General features: G+C 36.0%; 2 protein-coding genes across 2 annotated transcripts; both read left to right on the forward strand.

Moving 5' to 3' along the window:
• The first annotated feature begins 12783 nt into the window (after positions 1–12783).
• LOC145608544 (gamma-tubulin complex component 3-like) lies at positions 12784–16186 on the forward strand. Its single transcript, XM_081664157.1, has 2 exons — positions 12784–15146; positions 15225–16186. Exons 1-2 carry the CDS (start codon positions 12862–12864, stop codon positions 15502–15504), a joined length of 2565 nt encoding a protein of 854 aa, XP_081520283.1. The 5' UTR covers positions 12784–12861; the 3' UTR covers positions 15505–16186.
• A 3610-nt stretch (positions 16187–19796) lies between these two features.
• LOC145606806 (metal tolerance protein 4-like) lies at positions 19797–22713 on the forward strand. The gene is made up of 7 exons (XM_081662637.1): positions 19797–20414; positions 20835–21013; positions 21119–21317; positions 21425–21603; positions 21735–21885; positions 22075–22208; positions 22308–22713. The coding sequence occupies exons 1-7, from the start codon at positions 20171–20173 to the stop codon at positions 22485–22487; spliced, it is 1266 nt and encodes a 421-aa protein (XP_081518763.1). The 5' UTR covers positions 19797–20170; the 3' UTR covers positions 22488–22713.
• Positions 22714–22919: the final 206 nt, after the last annotated feature.

Consider the following 22919-nt stretch of genomic DNA (forward strand, 5'->3'; position numbering starts at 1 on the left):
TTGCAATTTCCTACAAATGAGTGTGATATAGAGAAAAAAAAGAGCTTAAATACTTCCGAAGTCTAGGAATTTTGATGAGGAAAAAAAAGGTAAAGATTTAGGAGGCAAAATGAATGGATTCTACATAAAATATAAATCAGTGATTATTACTTTAGTATCATAAATGAATGTGTTTACCTTTAGAGCATCTCCAATGACAAGCTAATTTGCAAATTAGCCATATAGGATTTTAAGCTAAGGCCGTGTTCTCCACTACATGAAAAAGGGTAATTAGCGACGACCAAAGTAGTCGCAAATCCGTCGCAAAAATGGATTTGCGACGGATTTGCAACTACTTTGGTTCGTTGCCAAAGACCTCGTCGCAAATCCATTTTTGCGACTAATTTTTGGACAGTCGCAAATTTAGCGACGGATTTGCAACGCCTTTGCAACTACCATTTAGCGACTAACTTTCAAATTTTAGCAACTAAATTATTGTCTGTCGTAAAATATTTGTGACGGATTAGCAACTACTTACGAAATAAATTTTTGCGACTACAAAACTAATTATTTGTGACAGATTAGCGACTACTGAGACTAATGATTTTGCAACTAACCAATCAGTCTCTAAACCAAATTTGCAGTCGCTAAATATTTGTGACTGACGATCAATATTTGAGACCATAATTTAGCGACAACCAATATCAATCACAAAAAAAAGGTACCCACGCATAAATTCAAATAACCAAAATGTTAATTTTATTCAAATATCCAAAACATCATCAAATTTGTATCAATGTATTAAAAAACAATATTTAACTCATATGACTAATTGTTTCAAAAGTCACCTCCCATATAAAGAAAGCTACTTCAAATAAGAACCAATAATGACGATGTAAAAAAAACCAGTTGTTCACAAAATTACCACCAAGAAAATAAAAATCACTTAGTTGTATCACGAGAGCGGGTGACTGTAGGCATAGGAGGCTTACAAGGACGATAACCTTGTTTGACAAGTGATACCATTTCCTGCAATGTTTTTTGCATGGCTAATTTTTCCTTCTTTCATGTAGCTTTTTCGATCTCATGATTTTCGACGAATTCCTTAGCATATTTTAAGCTCTCTGCCGCTATTTTTTGGCTTTCTTCTACCTTATTATGGTTTTCTTCTGCCATCTTCTTTAATTCTTCAACTTGAGAGCTTAATTGAGAAATCATGGAAGGAGTAGAAGATGATGCCGTAAGTTGAGAAGCAGGATCGCTCTTGTAATACATTTGTGAAGCACTCCTTAAACCGTAGACTTTTCCTTTCTTTTGCCCACCTACAACCTCCAAATAGACTTTGTCGGGGTTTATCTCAATTCCTTTGTTCTCAATTTCCTCAAGTTTTTCCATATATTCTCCCTGCATTAAGATATGTATTAGTAACTATGATCTCAAATGTTAAAACTTAAAAAGACTAAAAACATCAAAAAAAAAAAAACAAAATAAACAAAATAAACAAAAAAATAAAAAAGAAGTTAAAATAAAAAATGCAACACTTATAGCAAAATAATTTATGTAAGCAAATATTGGTTAAGTCCCGTGCCATGCACGGTAATTTTTAATACATATCATTAGTTTAAGACTGCTATTTAATTATAAAAAAACCTAATTGCAAAATAGGATGAAATTATGTGAGTAAACAAAAAATGACCAGCAGATATAAAGACGGTCAGAACAAGTAGAATGATAAGCTCACATGAGCAAAAGGATCATTGGTTTCAGCAGATGAAGGGGGAATCAAGCATGATAAGCTCATGCTCGTTAACATCAAAACAATAATTTATGTGAGTAAACAAAAAATGACCAGCAGATATAAAGACGGTCAGAACAAGTAGAATGATAAGCTCACATGAGCAAAAGGATCACTGGTTTCAGCAGATGAAGGGGGAATCAAGCATGTACGCCGCATTCTATACAAGAGGTCCCGTCGAAAAATTACAATTTCTTGAGAGTAATACTTTATTCTGTTTTCCAAACCAGGAAAACTAGTCAGGAATAGTCATAAAGTACATTATACTCTCATTCTACATGCTTAAAAAGCTCCATCATATGGTTACTATAATAGCATAGCATTAAAAAGGAAGCTGAATTTCCAGAAATATAGAAAAATTGATAAAAGTAATTACTGTCTTATAAAAAAAAAACACAATAGCTTTGGCAAAGCTGCCTCACATCATGAAGCAACTGCACATACGATTAACTGTACCAATTTACCTGCAAGGAATGCTCATAAAAAGGGCATTTGGTATTTCTTTCTGAAGTTCTTTTGTTAGATACTTTGGAAGAGCACACCTTGGGAGAACAGACGAGGGGCCTGATAGTAATAACACTATAACATCATAATGGACATTAGAGAATGATATATATACAAGCAACATAAGTCAATAAACAGAAATCACCTGCATCATCAATGCTAGGAATAAATAAAAACCAGCTTTGCTCTAGTAGTCGAGGATATTCAGCAATCATTTTACCAAGATTCCCAAACTGCGATCTTTGTGCAAAATTTTGTCATTCAAAGTTGTAAATGCATTAGTATCCTATAAATTATAAGTTAAAAGAGAGAAAAGAACAGGGATAAGCATTAACTCCTTACCTAAGCGAAGCAAAAGAATGAAAAGATAGATTACATGGGGAAGAGCAGAAACTCCCCAAGAATATGAACAAAGAAGGAACCACCTCCACAGCTTCATATCCCTCCAGAACTTCTTTCAGCTTTACCATAGTCTAAGAACAGGGATAATCGAGCTTCATTAAACTGATAAAGAAAGAAAACAGGAAACTAGTAGAAGTGTTAATATCCCATTACCTCTTCATCATCTAGCCATATGTCAGAAAGTACCACAAACATGTCATTAACTGCTTTTCTTTCCATATCATCTATGAACCAATATTTGCATTGTTCGATCTTTACTTTGATGGCTGCTGCCCACCTCTTATCCATCACCCTACCTTCTTAACCTCCACCACACCAATTCCCCTGCTCCCTCTCGCACACAGCAGCCCACCAAAACCTTGCTGCAACTACCAACCACATCAGCCCACCAAAACCTTGCTGCAACTACCAACCACATCAGCCCACCAAAACCAATCAACATCCCCTTCTCCCTCTCCTTCACTCACGCATCAAGCCATCAACCACCACGCATTCCAGCCTTACCACCAACAACACCACATACACCAGCACCAACCACCGCCAAAACCGCCAGCATCTCCTAAAACTAATTAGCCACGCACTTCTCAGCCCACCAATTTCATCCATCATCCACCAGAGCAACCCCAACTGCTACAGCAACAACAGCCGCACCACCACAGCCCAAACCAGCCACGCAATCACACCTCAATTCTACCACCATCACCCAATTGCAGCCGCACCACCACCTTCACGCACAGCCGCAACAACAACCCAATTATCCCCTGCTCCAATTCACCTCGCAACAGCCCCTGCTCACCCTCACCAACACCAGCAGCCACCCAAACCAAACCAAAATCACCACAGCGGCCCCTCACCAACACCACCGTCAACAACCAGCAACAATTAAGCAATTCGGCCCCTCAATTAAGCAAAATTTACTCACAATTTGCATAATCATTAACCAAATTTCACGAAATAAGGTTAGTCCAATTGCGCAAAAAACCAGCCACACATGATTCAATTATTCGTTACCAAGAAAAACTAAAGTAGCTCGATTGAAATTTCAGAAAAGGATCCAAATAAGCCTTAATTAAGCACACATAATTGAACCCAATCTCGACAAAACGGAATTCTAGCACCATGATTTCACTAATCAAAAGCATGAGTAAAAACCTAATATATCAAAAGCAAAATTAAGCTTATGAATTAGAAAACAAACCTTAAATTGATCATCAGTGGAGAACGTAAACTGCACTACAATAGAGATTCAGCGCACGAAAATAGCGATAAATTTGATATTTTTTTATGAGGAGCAGTAAAGAGGAGTATGTAAAGAGAAATAGCGATAAACTGCACTACAATAAGGAGTTATAGTTCTTTTTTTTTTTTTTTGGCGGCAACAACTTTATTATACTAAGGGTTTTCTTTAATTCTTTCTTAATAAATTAAAAAAAAAAAGTAGCGACAACCGTGTTAGTTGCAATAGTAGTGCAATTTTTAGAAAAAAAATGACTTCAAAATTATTAACACTGGCAACTACAATTTAGTCGCAAATTATTATAAGAGTGTCGTAAATTAGCGACTGCATAGCAACTATTATAAAATCGGTTGCAATTTTTTGCGACTACTCGTCTATTTCAGTTGCAAAAATACTTTTAGCGACTGATTATTATGGTAGTCGCAAAAATCAGTCGCTAATTAGTGACCACATAGCAACTACTGCAAAATCGGTTGCAAAATTTGCAACTACTCGTCTTTTTCAGTCGCAAAAATATTTTTTGCGACTAATTATTATGGTAGTCGCAAAAATCAGTTGCTAATTTCCCTTTTTCTTGTAGTGCTCTTCACCTTAAATAAAATAGGAAAATTTGTTCAAAAGGACCACCTAAGTAGTCTCTTTTGTTTAGAAGGACCTAATAAGAAAAAGGTTGCTTAAAAGGACCATATAAGACTATTTGGGTTGGCAAAAGGGACCATATCCAATTTTCAGGGATGTCAACGCCGGAATCCGGCGTTGACCGTCATTAAGTTGACCCAGATTTAGGGATTTACTCCCAATTTATCCCATTATCACTAATCATTACACACTATAACATTCTTATCAAATTCATTGATTGCATAACTCATTATATACAATCAAAAACCTAACAATAACAATTAATTTATAATTAACCATTATCAAATTAGTTCCTTAGTTACCCATCATCAAACTAGCTCCACAATTACTCATCATCAAGCTAATTCCTCAATTACCCATTATCAAACCAATTCCAAAATTACCAATTATCAAACTAATTCCTCAATTACCCATTATCAAATGTATTACTCAATCACCCATTATCGACTTAATTCCTCCATTACACAACTCACTTCAAATCATCTCAATTCTTCAAAAAAAATCAGACATTTTTCCATCAAAATGCAAGAAGAGAATCGAAAGAAGAGAGAAAGAAAGCCTGTGCTCCATAGTAATACTATCAATAAGAGATTGCTTAAAAAGTTGACGAAGATGAGGATTAAGCTTAGCCCAATGCCCAGTAATCTTCATACAAAGTAAAACAGCAAGTTGACGAATATTGGGAGTTTTAGCAGTACGAAAATGATGAATTAAAGCAACTTGTCTGCTTAGAGGAGAGAGAAAGGAGAAGAAAGGGAAAAATTGGGGGAAATCGTGGGAAAGAGGGGAAAAAAGAGGAAAAAAAATTATTTTGGGTCAACTTAATGAGTCACGTGCCTGGCAAGTGACAGTCAATGCCAAATTCCGGCATTGACTTCCCTGAAAATTGGATTTGGTCCTCTTTGACAACCCAAATTATCTTATGTGGTCCTTTTAAACAACCTTTTTCTTATTAGGTACTTCTAAACAAAAGAGACCACTTAGGTGGTCCTTTTGAACAAATTTTCCAAAAAAATAATACTAAGTTAAAATAATTTCAGTTCAGTAAAAATAGGTTCAGTTCAGTAAAATAAATTTCAGTTCAGTAAAAATAAGTTCAGTTTAGTAAAATTTAGTTTTCTTAAAGAAGAATTATAATAGAAAATCAGTAAAAATAATTTTAGTTCAGCAAAAATAATTTCAGTTCAGTAAATTAATTTAAGTTCAATAAATATAATTTAAGTTCAGCAAATATAATTTTGTTCAGTAAAAATAATTTCAGTTCAGTAAAAATAAGGTGAAGAGAATGGGGCCTAATTCCTTTTGCATCTTGTTTAAGCTCCAAATGGCTAATTACTAGCTTGTGATTTTTTTTTTTTTTTTTGAAGGAGTAACTTGTGGTTTGAATGAGCCTTAATTATTTCTTAATTCAATGTTTAAATTAATTTCACTCATATATCAACCCCTCTTTTGTCTAGTTTTTTCTCAAGCAAATTAGCTTGCCCAAGCTAATTTCTTGACCAAGTTATCACCAGGTTTTAAATCTATCCAATGGTCAAGCTAGTAGCTAGGAAATTTAAAAATTTATGAACAAGACCCTAGCTATAACGAGTATTGGAGATGCTCTTAGGTTTGATTTATACTCATTTAATAATTAATAGGAATTATATCTATAAAACATATGTAACTTTTATCTATATCTGGGTAGCTTTTGGTCACTTTAGGATATCATTATAACCGATAGGTGTATAATACCTAGTACAGTCAAAAGTTTGTCAATATCTATTCTAAACCCATTTTATTTAAAAGTTTATACTCTTTCCGTTTTTTATTAAAGTTAAGTGCATGCATTACTTCTAAAATCAATTGCTTTTTTAGTGTATAACATTTTTGGACCTTTAACTTAATTACGTAATGTTTAGTTCATATTATTTTAAGAACTACTTATTTTATATTTAATTAGAAAAATAATTTTTGAACATACTTCAATTCACAGTTTTATATGTGATTTTTTTTAATCACTAGTAATTACTCAACAACTTTTTTTTTTTTTTTTAAAATCACATATTAAAAGAATCCACATTAATACAAATCTAATAACAATACCTCAATTGTTATCGAATATTACTTTTATTTTTTTAAAAATCAGCGTAGGATGTAATTTAGTCAAATTTTAGGGTAATTAGATCAGATTGTTAGATCAGAAAAAACTGGAAAAAAGTTTTAAAATAGGCGAAATTACAAAGATGCCATTAATGAATGCAGCTGAGATATGAGCCGTCGGATGGAGCAAGATTAAAGGCTGAGATTATATATATATATATGTGTGTGTGTCTGTGTGTGTGCACACACACACATATATATATATGTATATACATATATATGTGTATATACATATCACCTCTCACATCCTTGCTTTTACTATGTAACAAATTAAACTTACATATACCCCAACTTCTTTTTCTATAATTTTTAAGGGAAATTATTTATGGTAGCCTTCTATTTTCTTTTTCCAAGGGGTAGCCAATTTAACTCATATTTTTGACACCATAAAGGCTTAAAATATTAAAAAGTCATTGAGTGTTATGTTATATGGTTCATAGGCTAACTGAGGTTAGCCTCCTAACATCCTTGCTGCACCTCTCTTTCGATCTCCTCAAAGTTCATGTTTACCTGGTCTCCTCCATCAAATCTTATTTTTAGGGAAATAAAATCCATTAAAGCAATTCAAACATGTCTATTGAATAAGGTAAATTGTGGAGAAAGAAGGACAACAACAACAATGGAATTAGAAGTATAACGACAAATAACATAATCCCTTATTCAAATCTAAGTTTAACATCTGATAAAACCTGAATGACAACACTTTGTGAGCTCCGACTACTCACCAAAAACGACCCTAAAATCAATCCCATCATGTAATCCTTGAAGTAGACGAAGTTGTTGTAGTTTCTCAATTTCTTGTAAATATTCCCTTATATCTACACTAGTATAAAAACATAAATCCCCACCGGTTCGAAACCCCTCAATCGCACGGGTTTGGTACCATGCTAGATTTGAGGGATGCGAAAAAAGTAAAAGTTTTGCAACAGTTTAAAATCGGTGGCTTTTCTTGCTTTTTGCACCGATTCACTAGTGTGAATTATTTTTTCTTGCACCAGTTATTTCTCGCTTTTGTTATAGGTAGAGAATTGAAATTAATTGTTCAAAATGCCCAAAAAAAATTACTAACCCTAGGTGGAAGAGGTGATAATAACCACCATAATTGGAGGTGAAAGGGGAGGAGAGATGGAGGACAGAGGACGGCGGCCGGTGGAGGAGGTACCTTGTAGCTGTGGAGCGACGGTAGTGGCGGAGGAAGTACTGGGGAAGGTGGCTCGAGCTTGAAGTTCTCTGGTGGTCGCTGCTAATTTTAGAGGAGAATAAAGAGGGAACGGTGGTGGAGGAAGAGGCAGTTGTGATGGAGGGAGTTTTGGGGCATATGGCGACGGTGATGGACGAGTTCTGGTGTAGGTAGCACGCGAAGAGGAGGGAACAAGAAATAGAAAGAATGAAAGAGAAATGGCAAAGAAAACGAAGAAAGAGAAAGAAAAGGAAGAGAATTAAGGGCCTTTTTTATATATAATTTCGCACTGGTTTGAACTGGTGCGAATAATCTTATTTCGCACCAGTTTGGTATGAACCTGTGCGAATTCCCATTTCATCATATACCACCTATTTTTTTTCCCTATCGGTTTTGAAAACCGTTGGGCATTTCTCGATGCAGATTTCTATTTTTCTACTAGTGCTACTTGTGACATTCTCGATTCTAACCACCGCGCCACCGTGCAGTCATCGCTTGTAATAGGGGGATGTTCGTTGATTGATATTGTAGTAGGGTTTTGGGGTATCATAATTAGCACTCTACTTTCTCTTTTATAACTTCTTCACCATCTTCATCTTTATCTTCTTCCTGCGAACCGAATTGACACCGACACTATCAACAACATGTACTGACATTAACGGTGGCTTCTCTGTTGAATTAAACGAAATCCCTAAGGAAAAATGGAGTAATTTAGGTTATAGTGAACACAACCCAAGGGTAAGCGACCTTACAACAACAAAACTTAGGATATGAAGTTATTTATTCCTAACCAAGGTTTAATAACATTTAAGAAATTGTGCAATCTTTGCGAAATTAAACAATGTGAATATCTTCTGAAATACAAGTTAAACTCTAGGTTTTAATCAATATGCCAACTGATTTTATTTGATGATTGACAAACATATACTTATACTACAATTTTCACAGCCATGTTAGCCAAGTTTTTAATTAAACAAATCAATCTAAAAAAATAACCTAAACAAATCCTGACAAATTGTAACTACCAACTATAAATTAAAATCCTATTGCCTTAAATAAGAAAACCCCTTTCAAGTGAAATACAAAAACCTATAGGCAAAATCTAAATAAAGCTTAAAAAAAGAATTTTCAAGGGCTCATTCATATCACATCACTTTCCCTCCTCCATTATTTACTCCATTGAAGGCTTGTAACTAAGCTTTGGTTTCCCTTTAAGTCTCTAATTAACATTGAAGCACGTGGTCGGTTCGCATGAAGAAGATGAAGATAATGGTTGATTTTTGGTTGTGGATTGAAGGAAGATGGAGATGAAGGAGGATGATGGTGGTGGTGGTAGTTAGTTTTGTGGTAACAATTAGTTTAGTAGTGGTTTACATGAGGAAAAAAACATGCAAAAATGATTTTTTATAATCATACAAGCACAAATCTCTAGGCAATTTACATACCATTTTTTCAAGGTTATAAACTTGTATTTCCTCTAATAAGGCCACATTTGATAAATTGCATAAGTTTAGAGCTACCAATGATAGTCTGAAAAAAAAAGTGAAAATAAAGGGCTACTCATAGGAATTTTCCAAATTTCAATCTCCAAACAAACACCTTATGTAATATTACACCATTAAACTTACCTTTCTACAATTACTTGCCGACTAAAGTGATGCTTTTGAAAAAATGAAGGCAATTAAATAAAGAGTGGAAAAAAAAGGAAAAATTGACGAAAATAATCCCAAATTTCGCCTGTTCGCTCAAAATAATCCCAATTTCAGATTATTTTTAAATAATCTCAACTTTAGGGGTCTTATATCAAGTGACTGGTAACTTGTAAAAGAGGTTTTTTTAGTTTAAGTGTCATACATTTGTCAACACACTATAGGCTGAAAAAAATTATTTAAAATAAAACAAAAAAGTCCCACAACCTACGGTCACTCAACCTTAACGGCCGGCGACCACCATTCTGGCAGTCCAACCAAGATCTGCTCGCCCCCAACCCTGCCGACGACATTCTCCCCCCTAGCGTCTGCGTCAGTGACACCCCTCACCTAAACCACCCTAAACGGAAACCTAAATTCCCTTAAAAACCCTCCCCTAAACCACCAAACCACCCAAAATGGCAACCCGAAAAAACCCTCTCCCACCACATTAAACCCCAAATCGGCCCTCCCCTACCCTCGGAACCGTTAGTCGCCAGGGTTCCGAGGGTGGGGAGGGCCGATTTGGGGGTTTAATGTGGTGGCGGAGGTATTTAGGGGGTTTCGATCGGGTTGTTGTCTGGGCGTTTTGGGTGGTTTGGTGGGTCATGGGAGGGCCGTCGCCATCGCCAGGGTGGGGGAGGAATGTCTAGGCGCCGTTGAACATGGCGGGTTCTAGGAGGGGTCGTGGCTAGGTGGCGGAGAGGGTGGTTGTGGATGAGGTTTCGACAGTTGGTTTTTTTTTTTTTTTTTTAAGTTTTTTTTCCAGCCAATTAAATAGTGACACGTGTCACCTAAACCTGTTGTAACAAGTCGGGTGAGCAAGACCGGGTACCCGGTCAGTTTCAATGGACCCGGAACCGAAACTGGTTGTAACCGGGTCCGAGATTTTGGAACCAGAACTGGTACTGGTTGTAACTGGGTCCCGTAATGGCGGAATTGGTCCCGGGACTGGGGGGAACCGGTTCCAAGACCGGGTATCCAGTTCTTTTTTCAATTATTTACCAAAGTTAAAACTAATTGCAATTTTAACTACAAAATTAATTTCTAAATACCTCAATGAGATTATATTGCTTTGTCAAAATTCAGTAAACGATTACAAGTTCACTATGTAATAAAAAAAATCCCCAAATATGATACTCCATTGCTCCATTCTTTGCAATTCTCGAATTATGTTTGCAAAACATGAAGAATCTCTTAAATTATCAAAAACCTTTACTGGTTGGAGAATTGAGAACAAGTATTTTAGAGGTAGGAAGGTAGGAAATTAAAGAGAGAGAAAGAAGTACTGAAAAAGTGAAAATGAGGGGTTGAGTGAGAATGAGGGTGGCGTAAGAAATCTAAGAATGAAATGCTAGAGGGAGGCTAGGAGTTTTAGGGTTTTGTTTGATAGGGGGTTTGAGAGTTTTATAAACAATTGGGCTTATAAATTAAAATGGGCCAAAGATAACTATTTAGTTTCTGTAAAACACAGAGAATCCACATACTCGCCTACTAGGTATCATATGATTCATATCTAACCGGGTACCCAGTGGGTATCGGGTCCAAAATTTTAGGACTTGAACCGGAACCGGTATGAACCGGGTCCTTGTTTTTGGAATTGAAATTGGTTCCAGTTGGATTGGTTCCGGGTCCGGACCCACCGGGTCTTAACCAGTTCCGGTTCCAAAACCGGGTATCCATAATTTTTGCTCACCCCTATTAACAGGTTAAATAACCGGTTGGGTTCATTTTGAGCGAATGACCCCAAAGTTGGGATTTTTTTGAAAATAATCCAAAGTTAGGATTATTTTGAGCGAATGGAAGAAAGTTAAGATTATTTTTATCATAAAAAAAAGGAAAATTTGTCAGAAACCACCCGTTAAAAACTGTTTTTTGTCAAAAACCACCCGTTAAAAACTGTTTTTTGTCAAAAACCACCCGAAAAAAAATTTGTTGCCAAGGACCACCTGTTTTGAAAATAAAGTTGTCTAACACCACAAGGGTCTCATTTCCGGCATTGACTGGCAAACTCCGGCGTTGACCTATGTCACGTGCCTAGCACGTGACTTTTAATGACCCCCCTCCAAATTTTTTTTTTTTTTCCTTTCGAAAATTTTGGACTTCCCTCTCTCTAATCTCTCTCCTCTTCTTCTCTCTCCTGTTCTTCTCTTTCTTCCTCTCTCTGCCATTAATACTCCTCTAATTTGCAGAACCGATTGGACAACAATCTTAATTGCGAAGGTAAATTGAAGTAATTGGGAGTTGTTGGAACAGTGATTTCGTCTTTTAAAAGGTAATTTTTTTCTATTTTTGCCCTAATTTGTACGGAGCTTTTATCTTGTTTTTGCGTTCTTTGTTCTCTGGGTAAATTTCTGATCAAGCTGAGTGATAATCAATGGGTAAAGGTACAACTAGCAAATGCAAGACAAAATCAAAAGGGGGGACCAAATGGGAGATAATTCATAAAGCAAGGTTCGATTTTCTGATTGTTATTATGCTTTAATGGTGTATTTTTGGGTTGATTTTAAAACTGATTTATGTCCTTGTACCACTAATGACGTGTGTTTACCACTAATTATGTGATTAATTTGTAAATTGTGCATAGTGAATTGTTTGAATTGTTTTCAGTAGTTGAAGCAATTAAATATTGTGAATTGAGTTGCTTTATTGGTATTTGAAGCTTTAACTTGATATTGTTAATTGTTGCATGTTGATTATTTAATTAGTAATGTTGTTAGTGTGATAATTTTGTCACTAACAATGGAGCTTTTACAGATGGAGGAGAGTGAAAGAACAGAGGAAGAAAGAACAGAGAGAGGAAGAAAGAGAAGAAGAGGAGAGAGAAGAAGAGGAGAGAGATTAGAGAGAGGGAAGTCCAAAATTTTCGAAAGGAAAAAAAAAAAAATTTGGAGGGGGGGTCATTAAAAGTCACGTGCTAGGCACGTGACATAGGTCAACGCCGGAGTTTGCCAGTCAATGCCGGAAATGAGACCCTTGTGGTGTTAGACAACTTTATTTTTAAAACAGGTAGTCCTTGGCAACATATTTTTTTTCAGGTGATTTTTGACAAAAAACAGTTTTTAACGGGTGATTTCTGACAAATTTTCCTAAAAAAAAAAAATCTAATTTTAAAAAGTCAAACAGTAATCATTTTGCGCGCCCAACATAAATCTCAATAACCCTAAAATAATTCATCCATTAATTTCTTCTTTTCAAAAAAATCCCAAATTTCTCCCTTTTCCCTCTTTCTGTCTCCTCACTCTCATCTTCACTCTCTCTCATATCTCCGATTTCTTCGGAAATTGCCATTTTCATGGAGGATCAGAAGGTCTTAGATCTAGTTAAAGAGCTTGTTAATCGATTACTTTCACAACCCCAAAACCCTAACCCTAACCCTAATCAACCCACTTCCGCAAACCCTAATTCTTCTTCAGTTGACTCTAATCACTTCAATCAAGCTCTCCGCTATGCAATTCGCATCTTATCCAGTCGAATGACGCCTTCAATTGCTGCTGATGAAGCTGCAATGGCGGAATCAATTAAGCGTCAGCTCGTCACTCAAGGTAAATCTTCCGAAGCTCTTACTTTCGCCGATCTTTATTCGAAATTTGCGTCGAAAACTGGTCCTGGTAGTATAAATAACAAATGGGCAGTTTTGTATTTACTTAGAGTTGTGTCTGAAGATTGTAAAATTGCTAAAAAACAACCGAATTCCACGGTTTCTAGGGGTTTGCCAGCGATTTATGATTCCCAGTTGAGTGATAATTCGAAGGTTTCTCGTGATAAGGAAGTGGGGTGGAGTGGTGGGGTTTTAGTGTTGTCGAAAGATCCTGACAATATTCGCGATATTGCGTTTAGGGAGTTTGCTAACTTGTTGAAGGAAGAGAATGACGTTTCTGAGGAGGTTTTGGTTAGGGATGTGTTGTATGCTAGTCAAGGAATTGATGGAAGTTATGTTAAATTTGATGGAAATATTGATGGGTATGCTTTGTCTGATTCTATTAAGGTACCTAGAGCTACTAGGATTATGATTCAGAAATTATGTGAGTTGGGTTGGTTGTTTAGGAAAGTTAAAGGGTACATATCGGAGAGCATGGATCATTTTCCTTCTCAAGACGTTGGAACTGTGGGGCAAGCATTCTGCGCGGCATTGCAGGATGAGCTTACTGAGTATTATAAGCTTTTAGCGGTGCTTGAAGCGCAGGCAATGAATCCCATTCCACTGGTTTCTGAAAATGCCACTTCAGGGAATTATCTCTCTTTAAGGAGACTATCGGTTTGGTTTGCTGAACCTATGGTTAAGATGAGGCTTATGGCTGTATTGGCTGATATTTGTAGAGTTTTGAGAGGTGGGGCGATGGCAGGGGCTATTCATATGCATGCCCAACATGGGGATCCCCTTGTCAGAGATTTTATGAAGCGTTTGCTGCGTCGGGTTTGCTCACCCCTGTTTGAAATGGTTAGAAGTTGGGTCTTGGAAGGGGAGCTTGAAGATATATTTGCTGAGTTTTTTGTTGTAGGGCAGCCTGTCAAGGCTGAATCCCTTTGGAGAGAGGGTTATAGGCTCCATCCTGGGATGCTTCCTTCTTTCATCTCACCATCTCTTGCACAGCGAATTCTGAGGACAGGGAAGTCAATTAATTTTCTTAGGGTATGTTGTGAAGACCGAGGTTGGGCTGATGCTGCGACTGAGGCAGCAGCTGCTGCTGGAACAACGACAGGGAGAGGTGGTCTTGGGTATGGAGAAACTGATGCTCTTGAATTGTTGGTTGCTGAAGCAGCTAAGAGGATTGATAAGCATCTACTGGATGTTATCTACAACCGCTACAAGTTTAAAGATCATTGTATGGCAATCAAACGGTATTTGTTGCTTGGACAGGGTGATTTTGTGCAATACCTAATGGACATAGTTGGGCCTGAACTCTCTGAGCCTGCCAACACTATAAGCACATTTAAGCTGGCAGGGCTGTTGGAAACTGCTATAAGGTCATCAAATGCACAGTATGATGATCGCAACATATTGGATAGACTGAGAGTCAAGATGATGCCACATAATTCTGGAGACAGGGGCTGGGATGTGTTCTCCTTGGAATATGATGCCAGAGTTCCACTAGATACTGTTTTTACGGAATCTGTTATGTCAAGGTACCTAAGAATTTTCAATTTCTTGTGGAAGCTTAGGCGAGTTGAGCATGCACTGATAAGTACTTGGAAAACTATGAAGCCAAATTGTATCACTTCTCGCTCCTTTATCAAATTGCAACAAGCAGTTAAAGTAAAGTTGCTTTCAACATTGCGAAAATGCCAAGTTCTTTGGGATGAGATGAATCATTTTGTCTCAAATTTGCAGTACTACATTATGTTTGAAGTTTTGGAGGTATCGTGGTCTAATTTTTCTAATGAAATTGAAGCAGCGAAAGATCTTGATGACCTACTTGCTGCTCATGAAAAGTATCTCCATTCCATAGTTGAGAAGTCTCTTCTTGGAGAGAGATCACAGAGTTTATACGATACACTATTTGTTTTATTTGACCTAATACTGCGCTTTCGGAGTTTAGCAGACAGATTATATGAAGGCATTTATGAAGTGCAAGCAAGGTATCTTTCTGTTTCTCATGTAGAGTTATCCAGTTTTTATCATATATGCTAAGTTATCTCTGCAAATATTATTTACAGGTCTACTGATGATAAGAAAAAACTATCTAGGCAATTAAGTAGCAGGTCTGCAGAACCTGGTTCGTGGGCATCTGAGGGCAGGAAGGCCTTAACCCAACATGCTGGTAAATTTCTCAGCTCTATGAGCCAGGAACTGGATGATATTGGAAAGAAGTATTCATCCCTTCTTACAGGATTCATCTCTGAATTGCCAGTCCAGCAACACATTGACCTGAAATTTCTCCTTTTTCGACTTGATTTCACTGAATTCTATAGCCAGTCACATCATTCCATATCATGATGATGTCCAGTTCAGTGATTGAGTTTTTGAGAGTGCTTTTAATTTTGAAGAGCCATGTATCTGTTGAGTGCTTTTACTGATTGTTGATTCATTTATTTGCTTCCTGGTTCGTGAACGGGATCTCTTGCTGAAGCTCCAAAGCTTTGCATGCAAAGTGCTTTCACAATTGAGAAAGAAGCACGACCCTTGATGTTAGGCCATTTACTGACAATTATTCAGGGCCAAGCTGCTGAGGGACTGCTGCACCAATCCTGTCGAGGTTCGTTTCTTGACACCATACTTGAGACAACATCATCATACTACTGTGTGAGTTTGTAAATCTGCTGGAAACAAAGTGGGGGGAAATTGACAGCATCTTATTGATGACAGTTCATAGTACTGTAGATTAGTGGAATGTGTGAATGTGTGATACTAGATTAAGAGATTTCCAACGCAATTTGCATTTTTTTTATTTTACATTTTAGGAGATGGGGGTAGGGAGACCAGCTAATAACAATTACTGGTTGGTCACCAAGATGCAACCTTGGGTAGCGTTTTTGGCAACAAAGTTACTCAAAAAGGCCTAATTTTTAGATGTTAGTGGTTTGGTTTACTTAAGTGCTGTGTTCTATTTTGTGCACTTAGCACATATTTGTACAGGTTTTTAGATTTTTTAATGCAATTGATCAACTTAATAGTGGCAGTGTGTGTGTGTTTCGAGTACTTAAATTTTTGGATAAATTTAAATTATTTGCTGTAGTGTCTAGGCTAATTTTTATATTAGCTGTCCAAGTTGCTGGCTGGCTTGCTTATTTTAGTTGTCCGGCTAACCTCGTAATGCATTTACAACTAATTGGGCTGGGTTTCTACTTCCATTCGTTGGTGTAGATATTGGAGAATTTATTGATGGTTTGTGGTTTATCAAGTCGATCATGTAACTTATCTTTTCTTTGCAATTGATCTTATTTTCCTGTTTTTGTATATCAGCATCACAGCTGGCAAACATCTACTCATAGTAATTGCAGATGTTATTATATATTAATATCTGGCTTTCTAGCTTAACTACTGTAGTTATACTTTGCTGTTACCTTGAACTAACTGTATGTTCTTGGATCATGAATTCATGATGCATTTGCTTTAGATGCTCTTGAATTTTGAAGGTTTTCATTTGTTGAAGATACCGGGTTAGGAATACCCAGGAAATAGTATCCCACGTGTGTTTCTAACGGCAGAATAAATTTGTTGAGAGTGGGATTAAATAAGGCTCTTTTACCGGAGTGGGAGGGCGTTTAAGAGGAGCTCAATTGAAAAAGTACTGCAATAAACTTTTTCCATTGATGCATTTATAGAGAGAGGCAGAGTAGTACTGTAATAGTGAGCCTATGAGGGTGTTTTGGTTAATTTGTCAACATTCTCAAAATATACCCATAAGGCCATAATAACTAAAGGCTTGTTCTCTTACGTTGAAATTCAATTCAATTCAGTTCAGCTCCTAATTTCCTTCTCTTATAAAACATTCATTTTAGTTCAGTTCAACTTAGCTTAGCTCAGCTCAGCTCAGTTTAGTCAGTTCAGTGAATGAGAACAGACCCTAAGTTAATAATTCCCTCTCCCATTTCAACACTATAGTTCTCACATTCCATTTTTAACTACCAAAATGCCAAATACCATATTAGATTGGTGTGCATCAGGAAAAGTGGGAATCTATGATGTTTGATAGACATAAAAACAGGATTTTGAGAAGTAGAATTTCCCATTTAGCAGAGAAAGTTGCTTACCTAGTCTTAGGTTACAAAATCTCTTCTTTTTACTTGTCCTTTTTTCCTCATGTTATTTTTGCCTCCAAGAGTATTGTTTATGAAATTTGGTCTGAATGCACACCCTTGTCTTTTTTCGCCCTGATGTCTATATCGCCTTCTATGTGGTTGTAGTGTATTGTAATTTCTTTGATTTTTCAATGAAGAAGATTGCAAAGCTTAATCAAAATACAGTGCTTGTTTTAGGACATATACCAACCTTATCATCTCTGCAAAACAGAAAATTAAGATAGATTGACAGGTTTATAACCAAACATTTGACAGGACCATTGACTGTTGGTCTGTTGCTAATATCAATGGTATTGTATGGAAATGTGACTGATTGTTTACAAGTGGTATTTGCATTGTTTAGAGTGGTACCACCCCACATGGCTGATGAAATTTGATTTGTTATATAAATGCCATTCCTGTTTTGTACACAGTCGATATGTTGGAGTACGACGCTACTGCTTAGTACTCCCGTTGTTTAAAATTAATAGTCATGTACTTCACTGGTTAACAAAATACTTTAATGCAATACTTTGTACAAAGTACTTTCTATCTCACATCAATATTTGATTGTTTACACCTTTTATGTGCCATCTGTTCTTTAATAACTAATAAAAGCATGTTTGATCCCAAGCTTTGATTACATTTATGATATTATGTACCTTTGTCATTCACTTCTATGTACTCAAAATTTTGTGGTGTCTATTATATCATATAGTTTTATGTTCATGCTTAAAGAATAGTCATGTATGGTGTAGTTCCTTGGTTAACATAATACAAGGACTTTGGTGCAATACTTTGTGCTTTCTATCCCACATCAATATGTGATTGTGTACACTCGTCATGTGTCTTTTGGAACTAATAAAAGGAGATTTGATTACGACACTATTTAACTTTGTCATCCATTTATATGTATATACGTAGTATAATTTTGTGGCGTTTATTGTTATTGTTAATTATGTTCATGCTTAAAAGTTGGATTTTGTTCAATTCAAGTAAATTTTAAACTGTATTACTTTTATGAAAGTCAGAGCTTTTTGAGATTATATTATTGAATTGTAATTTGTAATTTTATTCAAATGGGTGCCTCTAGGTAAGCGTCATCTAGCAAACATTTTTACGAATGCGTCAAAATAGTATTGCAGAAGCAGAAGTTATCTTGTATAATTGCTAAATTTGGATCTTATCAATTGACCACCGCATGATGCTTTTGCCCATTTTGCCCCATCGTTTTGCACCATCACATATCACTACATCACCTTTGCTCCTCCCTTCTCTTCCCCTGACTACCACACCCAATCCCTTCATATGATCTTGTACGTGAGAGGTAAGGAGCTTGATTTACTTGTTCGATTAGGTGTTCTAATTTAAAGATAAGTGGAGAGGAAAAGAGATGGAGATAGGGGTGGCAACACGGGTCAGAAGGTCGAGTTTGGGTTAGAATTCAGATCGATTTTGGATCATGCTTAAAAAGTATCTAAATAGTGTATAATTTAATATTATTAAAAAATATGATATTTGGGTCAAATCGGGTCGAATTTGAATTGTTCGGGTTCGGTTCAGGTCGGGTTTGGGTTTCTCTTAGTAACTTTGGGTCGGATTATTGGATCGGGTCAGGGATTGCAAGCCCTAGATGGAGACGACTCTCGTAGATTAGTACCGTTCTCGTTAAGTTGTACTACCCTTTCTAGGTAGCTCGATCCCTCATATGTCACTTCAAATCTAGTTGCCACGGAATTGCCAACTCTATTCCGCATCCCTTCCGTCGTTGCTAACGCCCCATGTTACACCTCTTCAAGCCCCAAGGCCTCATTTATTACGGGTGATTACTCCACACTGCTCACTCTCCTAACTTCAATTTCTCATATTCTACAACAATATTTAGTAATAATTGTATAAACCCCTCGAGATAAACTTGATCTATATTGACCAAAAGGGCAAAATACCTTAAATCATTAAAATTATATACAAAATAAAGCTTACAAATCAATTATTGATGTAAATAAATACATTTATATCACAAAGCCTATATTTATACATATTTGCTTTGAAGAAAGAATAGTCTAAATTTTTAGTCATACAAAAAGACAAAATGAGCTTAAATATAGTTAAGAGTAACTAACATATTTACACAATACACCGCGAATCTTTTAGGAGTAATTTCTGAATATAGAAAATCATTTAAGGACAAATTTCCTAGATTTGGTGACAATAATTATAATTATCTTTAACCTTTTGTCCTAAACTTTCTATGCAAACAAAGAAACGGTCAAATTTTATTACTTAACCCTGCAAGTCCTACATATTTTCATCAATATTCAATAGCCACATACCAACGCAAAAACAGATCTTAGGTGTATTTAAAACCAAAATTGTACTCCAAAAAAACCCACAAAAATCTGTTGAAACATACATAATTTTTTTGTAATTTTATCCAAATTTTGTTACTTTCTTTTGAGTTCATTCATTTTACGGTTGTTACTCATATTATATTCGTTTTGTGTCAATTATCGTCATTTTTTTTGTGGTGGTTGTTGTTATGCAAATTTGACTCTTTGTTATTCGTACATTTTCTATTTGTTCCTGTTCTAGTTTTTTTGTCATTCATATGATAAAAGAAAAAAAAGTTGTGGGGTGGTTCTGAAAACTTTATGTTATATATTTTTATCTTAGGAATGGGCTATTCATGCATGTCTCAATGATATGCTAGCTGCAACTAACACCACTTCAAGGATAATTCATTCGCTGCTCGATTATCGAGCTTATTCTCCTGTATGTATGTATTGTTATTTTCGCTAGTGAGCTCATTGAGGTTGGTAAAGTGAGTAGGAAGTTTTGAAATTGGTTGTTTTGACATATACTTTTAGTTGAGTCAAAGAAATATGGAAGGAGGTGGTGTATTGGAGGATTATGATGCCAAAAAACCATTATTGTTGGGCATGTCAAATGAGCAAGAACACATGGTTAGCAATGGGAGTGGAAGAGGTGATGTATGTTGTCGACAATACTCTTTTACGAGTCTTAAGAACGATTTCTTCTCTAAGTTGCCTCACAAGGTTCAGTTGGCCATGGATCCTGAGTCCCCTTTTGATCTAGACCTTTCCAATACATCCGGCTTAATCGAAGGTACTTTACTTATCTATTTATAATAAGGGATTGAGAGATTTTATTTTACTAGCATTGAGATAACTTGCATTGATTTTTTTTTTTTGGGTGCAAAAGGACGCAGAGTACTTAATTATTGGTTTGCTGTACATTGTTTATTGTTAAGTACGAAGGATCAGACCTACATTTAGACTATTAGACTATAGAGCCATGTTTGAATCTCCTAAATATTTGGTTGAAACTTTGATGTATAGTAAATATATCTTACGAATATTTTCCTAAATCTTTTCCTTAAATGTTGAACTTAATTGGAAAATTGGGAAGGTTAAACTGTACTTTGTTCTTGTTTGACAAATTCTGAAGTCTGTCAGATTTAATAATGTATAGGAGATTCAGTCTTCTTGAATTTACCATCTTGTACTTTGTCTTGTGTCATTGTAGCGGAGAAGGTATACTATGAGAGGCAAGTTTCAACTTTAAAATCATTTGAGGAGGTTGATGCTCTAGATGTACCTCCTGACATCAATGAAGAAGAAGAAGAAGAAAGACGAGAACAAGTACAACACGAGAGAGCAATGAACATATCAAATGGAGCCAATGTTGTGCTGCTAGCATTAAAGGTTATTATGCTATATCAAGTCAACATTAATTTTTGATAGAGCTTAGCATCAACATTACCTAGTTACATAAGCATCTTATTTCATGTGTGCTTGCTTAAAATGCAGATATATGCAACTATAAGGAGTGGGTCTATAGCTATAGCAGCCTCAACACTTGACTCCTTGTTAGATCTCATGGCTGGTGGAATTCTATGGTTCACGCATTTGTCGATGAAGAACATCAATATTTACCAGTACCCTATAGGCAAACTAAGGGTTCAACCTGTGGGAATTGTAATTTTTGCAGCTGTCATGGCCACGCTTGGTAATCTTTGAACTTGCAGATGGATAAAATGTTGCAATACCGGTTTTTTATTTATTGTAACACGAGTAAAATCACTCTTGACTCACTAAAAAACAATTTTGATGCAGGGTTTCAGGTGCTCATTGAAGCTGTGGAACAATTGATAAGAAATGAACCTTCTCCAAAGATGACGCATGAGCAGCTTATCTGGCTATACTCTATCATGCTTACTGCCACAACTGTAAAATTCGCACTTTGGCTTTATTGCAAAAGCTCAGGGAACCGGATCGTTCGTGCATATGCAAAGGTATCCATTTGAGTCTTAAGATCAGAATTTTTCTATAAAAACACAGAAGCATTTTTGTAGAGCATTATTGCTTTAAAAAAGATCATCATATGCAATTATAATGACTTGCTTCTGTTTTTACCAATTGACAGGATCACTACTTTGATGTGGTGACAAATGTTGTGGGATTAATAGCTGCAGTTCTCGGCGACAAATTTTATTGGTGGATTGATCCTATTGGTGCTATTGCTCTGGCTATATACACAATTTCAAATTGGTCTGGAACCGTTTTTGAAAATGCAGGTTGTGTAATTGTTGGAATCGGTAGATTGTTTTAATTGATTTAAACTTACATAAAAAGATTGCTAGCTTCGCCACTAAATATGCATTTTCTAAGCGTTTTGGCAAAAGCATTTGCATCTTTGCAGTGGCTATTTAAGTAAAGAAATTTGTGCTATTCAATTTATAAACTCGTCCTTTCATTTTATGCAGTTTCTCTGGTTGGACAAGCAGCTCCTCCGGAAGTCTTGCAGAAACTGACCTACCTAGTCATACAACATCATGCTCAAATCAAGCGTGTTGATACGGTTCGAGCATATACCTTTGGTGTTCTATACTTTGTTGAGGTTAGTCTCAACTTCTGTCACATACTCGAATGTTTAAAATAGATTTAAAATAGAGTTAAACTGTTATGTTTAAACTTAAATGGTTGTGACTTGAAACAGGTTGACATTGAGCTACCAGAAGACTTGCCTTTAAAAGAAGCTCATGCAATTGGAGAGTCATTGCAGATTAAGATTGAGAAGCTCCCAGAAGTTGAGCGAGCATTCGTGCATCTAGATTTCGAGTGTGACCACAAACCAGAGCATTCTGTTCTCATCAAATTGCCTAGTAGTCAGCCTTGATTTGTAGATGTTAGATTAATTGTTTGCATCTCTTAATGCAAAGGTATTAGCTTAAGTTCTTATATGCTATTTGGTCGAGGAAAATTTTATTGTAGTTGAAATTTTATTTGTATTTTCCTTTGTTAGGCTTGTAAAGTGATGAAATTTGTTTTCTTAAGTTGAAAACAAATTTATTATTACAAAAAATGGAGCTCCATCCAATATTAGATTGAAAACCATTTTCATCTGTTTGGCCTGAGTAGAATATTTCCCAAGCTAAAGCTTTGCTACCAACAATTAGGGGTGAAAGTCATATGGATTAAAATCACAAACCGAACCGATCCAAATTAACAATTCAGTTCGGATTTTGTTTTGTTATTTTTTTTTATTTTTGAAATTCGGTTTGCATCGATTTGGGATTTAATATAAATATGGATTGCGGATTGGTTTCGA

Source organism: Chenopodium album, chromosome 23, assembly GCF_948465745.1.
Source record: "Chenopodium album chromosome 23, dcCheAlbu1.1, whole genome shotgun sequence".
NCBI classification, from domain to species: domain Eukaryota; kingdom Viridiplantae; phylum Streptophyta; class Magnoliopsida; order Caryophyllales; family Amaranthaceae; genus Chenopodium; species Chenopodium album.

Excerpts from the sequence above, each read along its gene's own strand:
- LOC145606806 (XM_081662637.1), top strand. The coding sequence starts at position 20,171 with ATGGAAGGAGGTGGTGTATTGGAGGATTATGATGCCAAAAAACCATTA. Across the intron at positions 21,014-21,118 it reads TTGTGCTGCTAGCATTAAAG|ATATATGCAACTATAAGGAG; the intron begins GTTATTATGCTA and ends CTTAAAATGCAG. Across the intron at positions 21,604-21,734 it reads TCGTTCGTGCATATGCAAAG|GATCACTACTTTGATGTGGT; the intron begins GTATCCATTTGA and ends ACCAATTGACAG.
- LOC145608544 (XM_081664157.1), top strand. The coding sequence starts at position 12,862 with ATGGAGGATCAGAAGGTCTTAGATCTAGTTAAAGAGCTTGTTAATCGA. Across the intron at positions 15,147-15,224 it reads ATTTATGAAGTGCAAGCAAG|GTCTACTGATGATAAGAAAA; the intron begins GTATCTTTCTGT and ends TATTATTTACAG.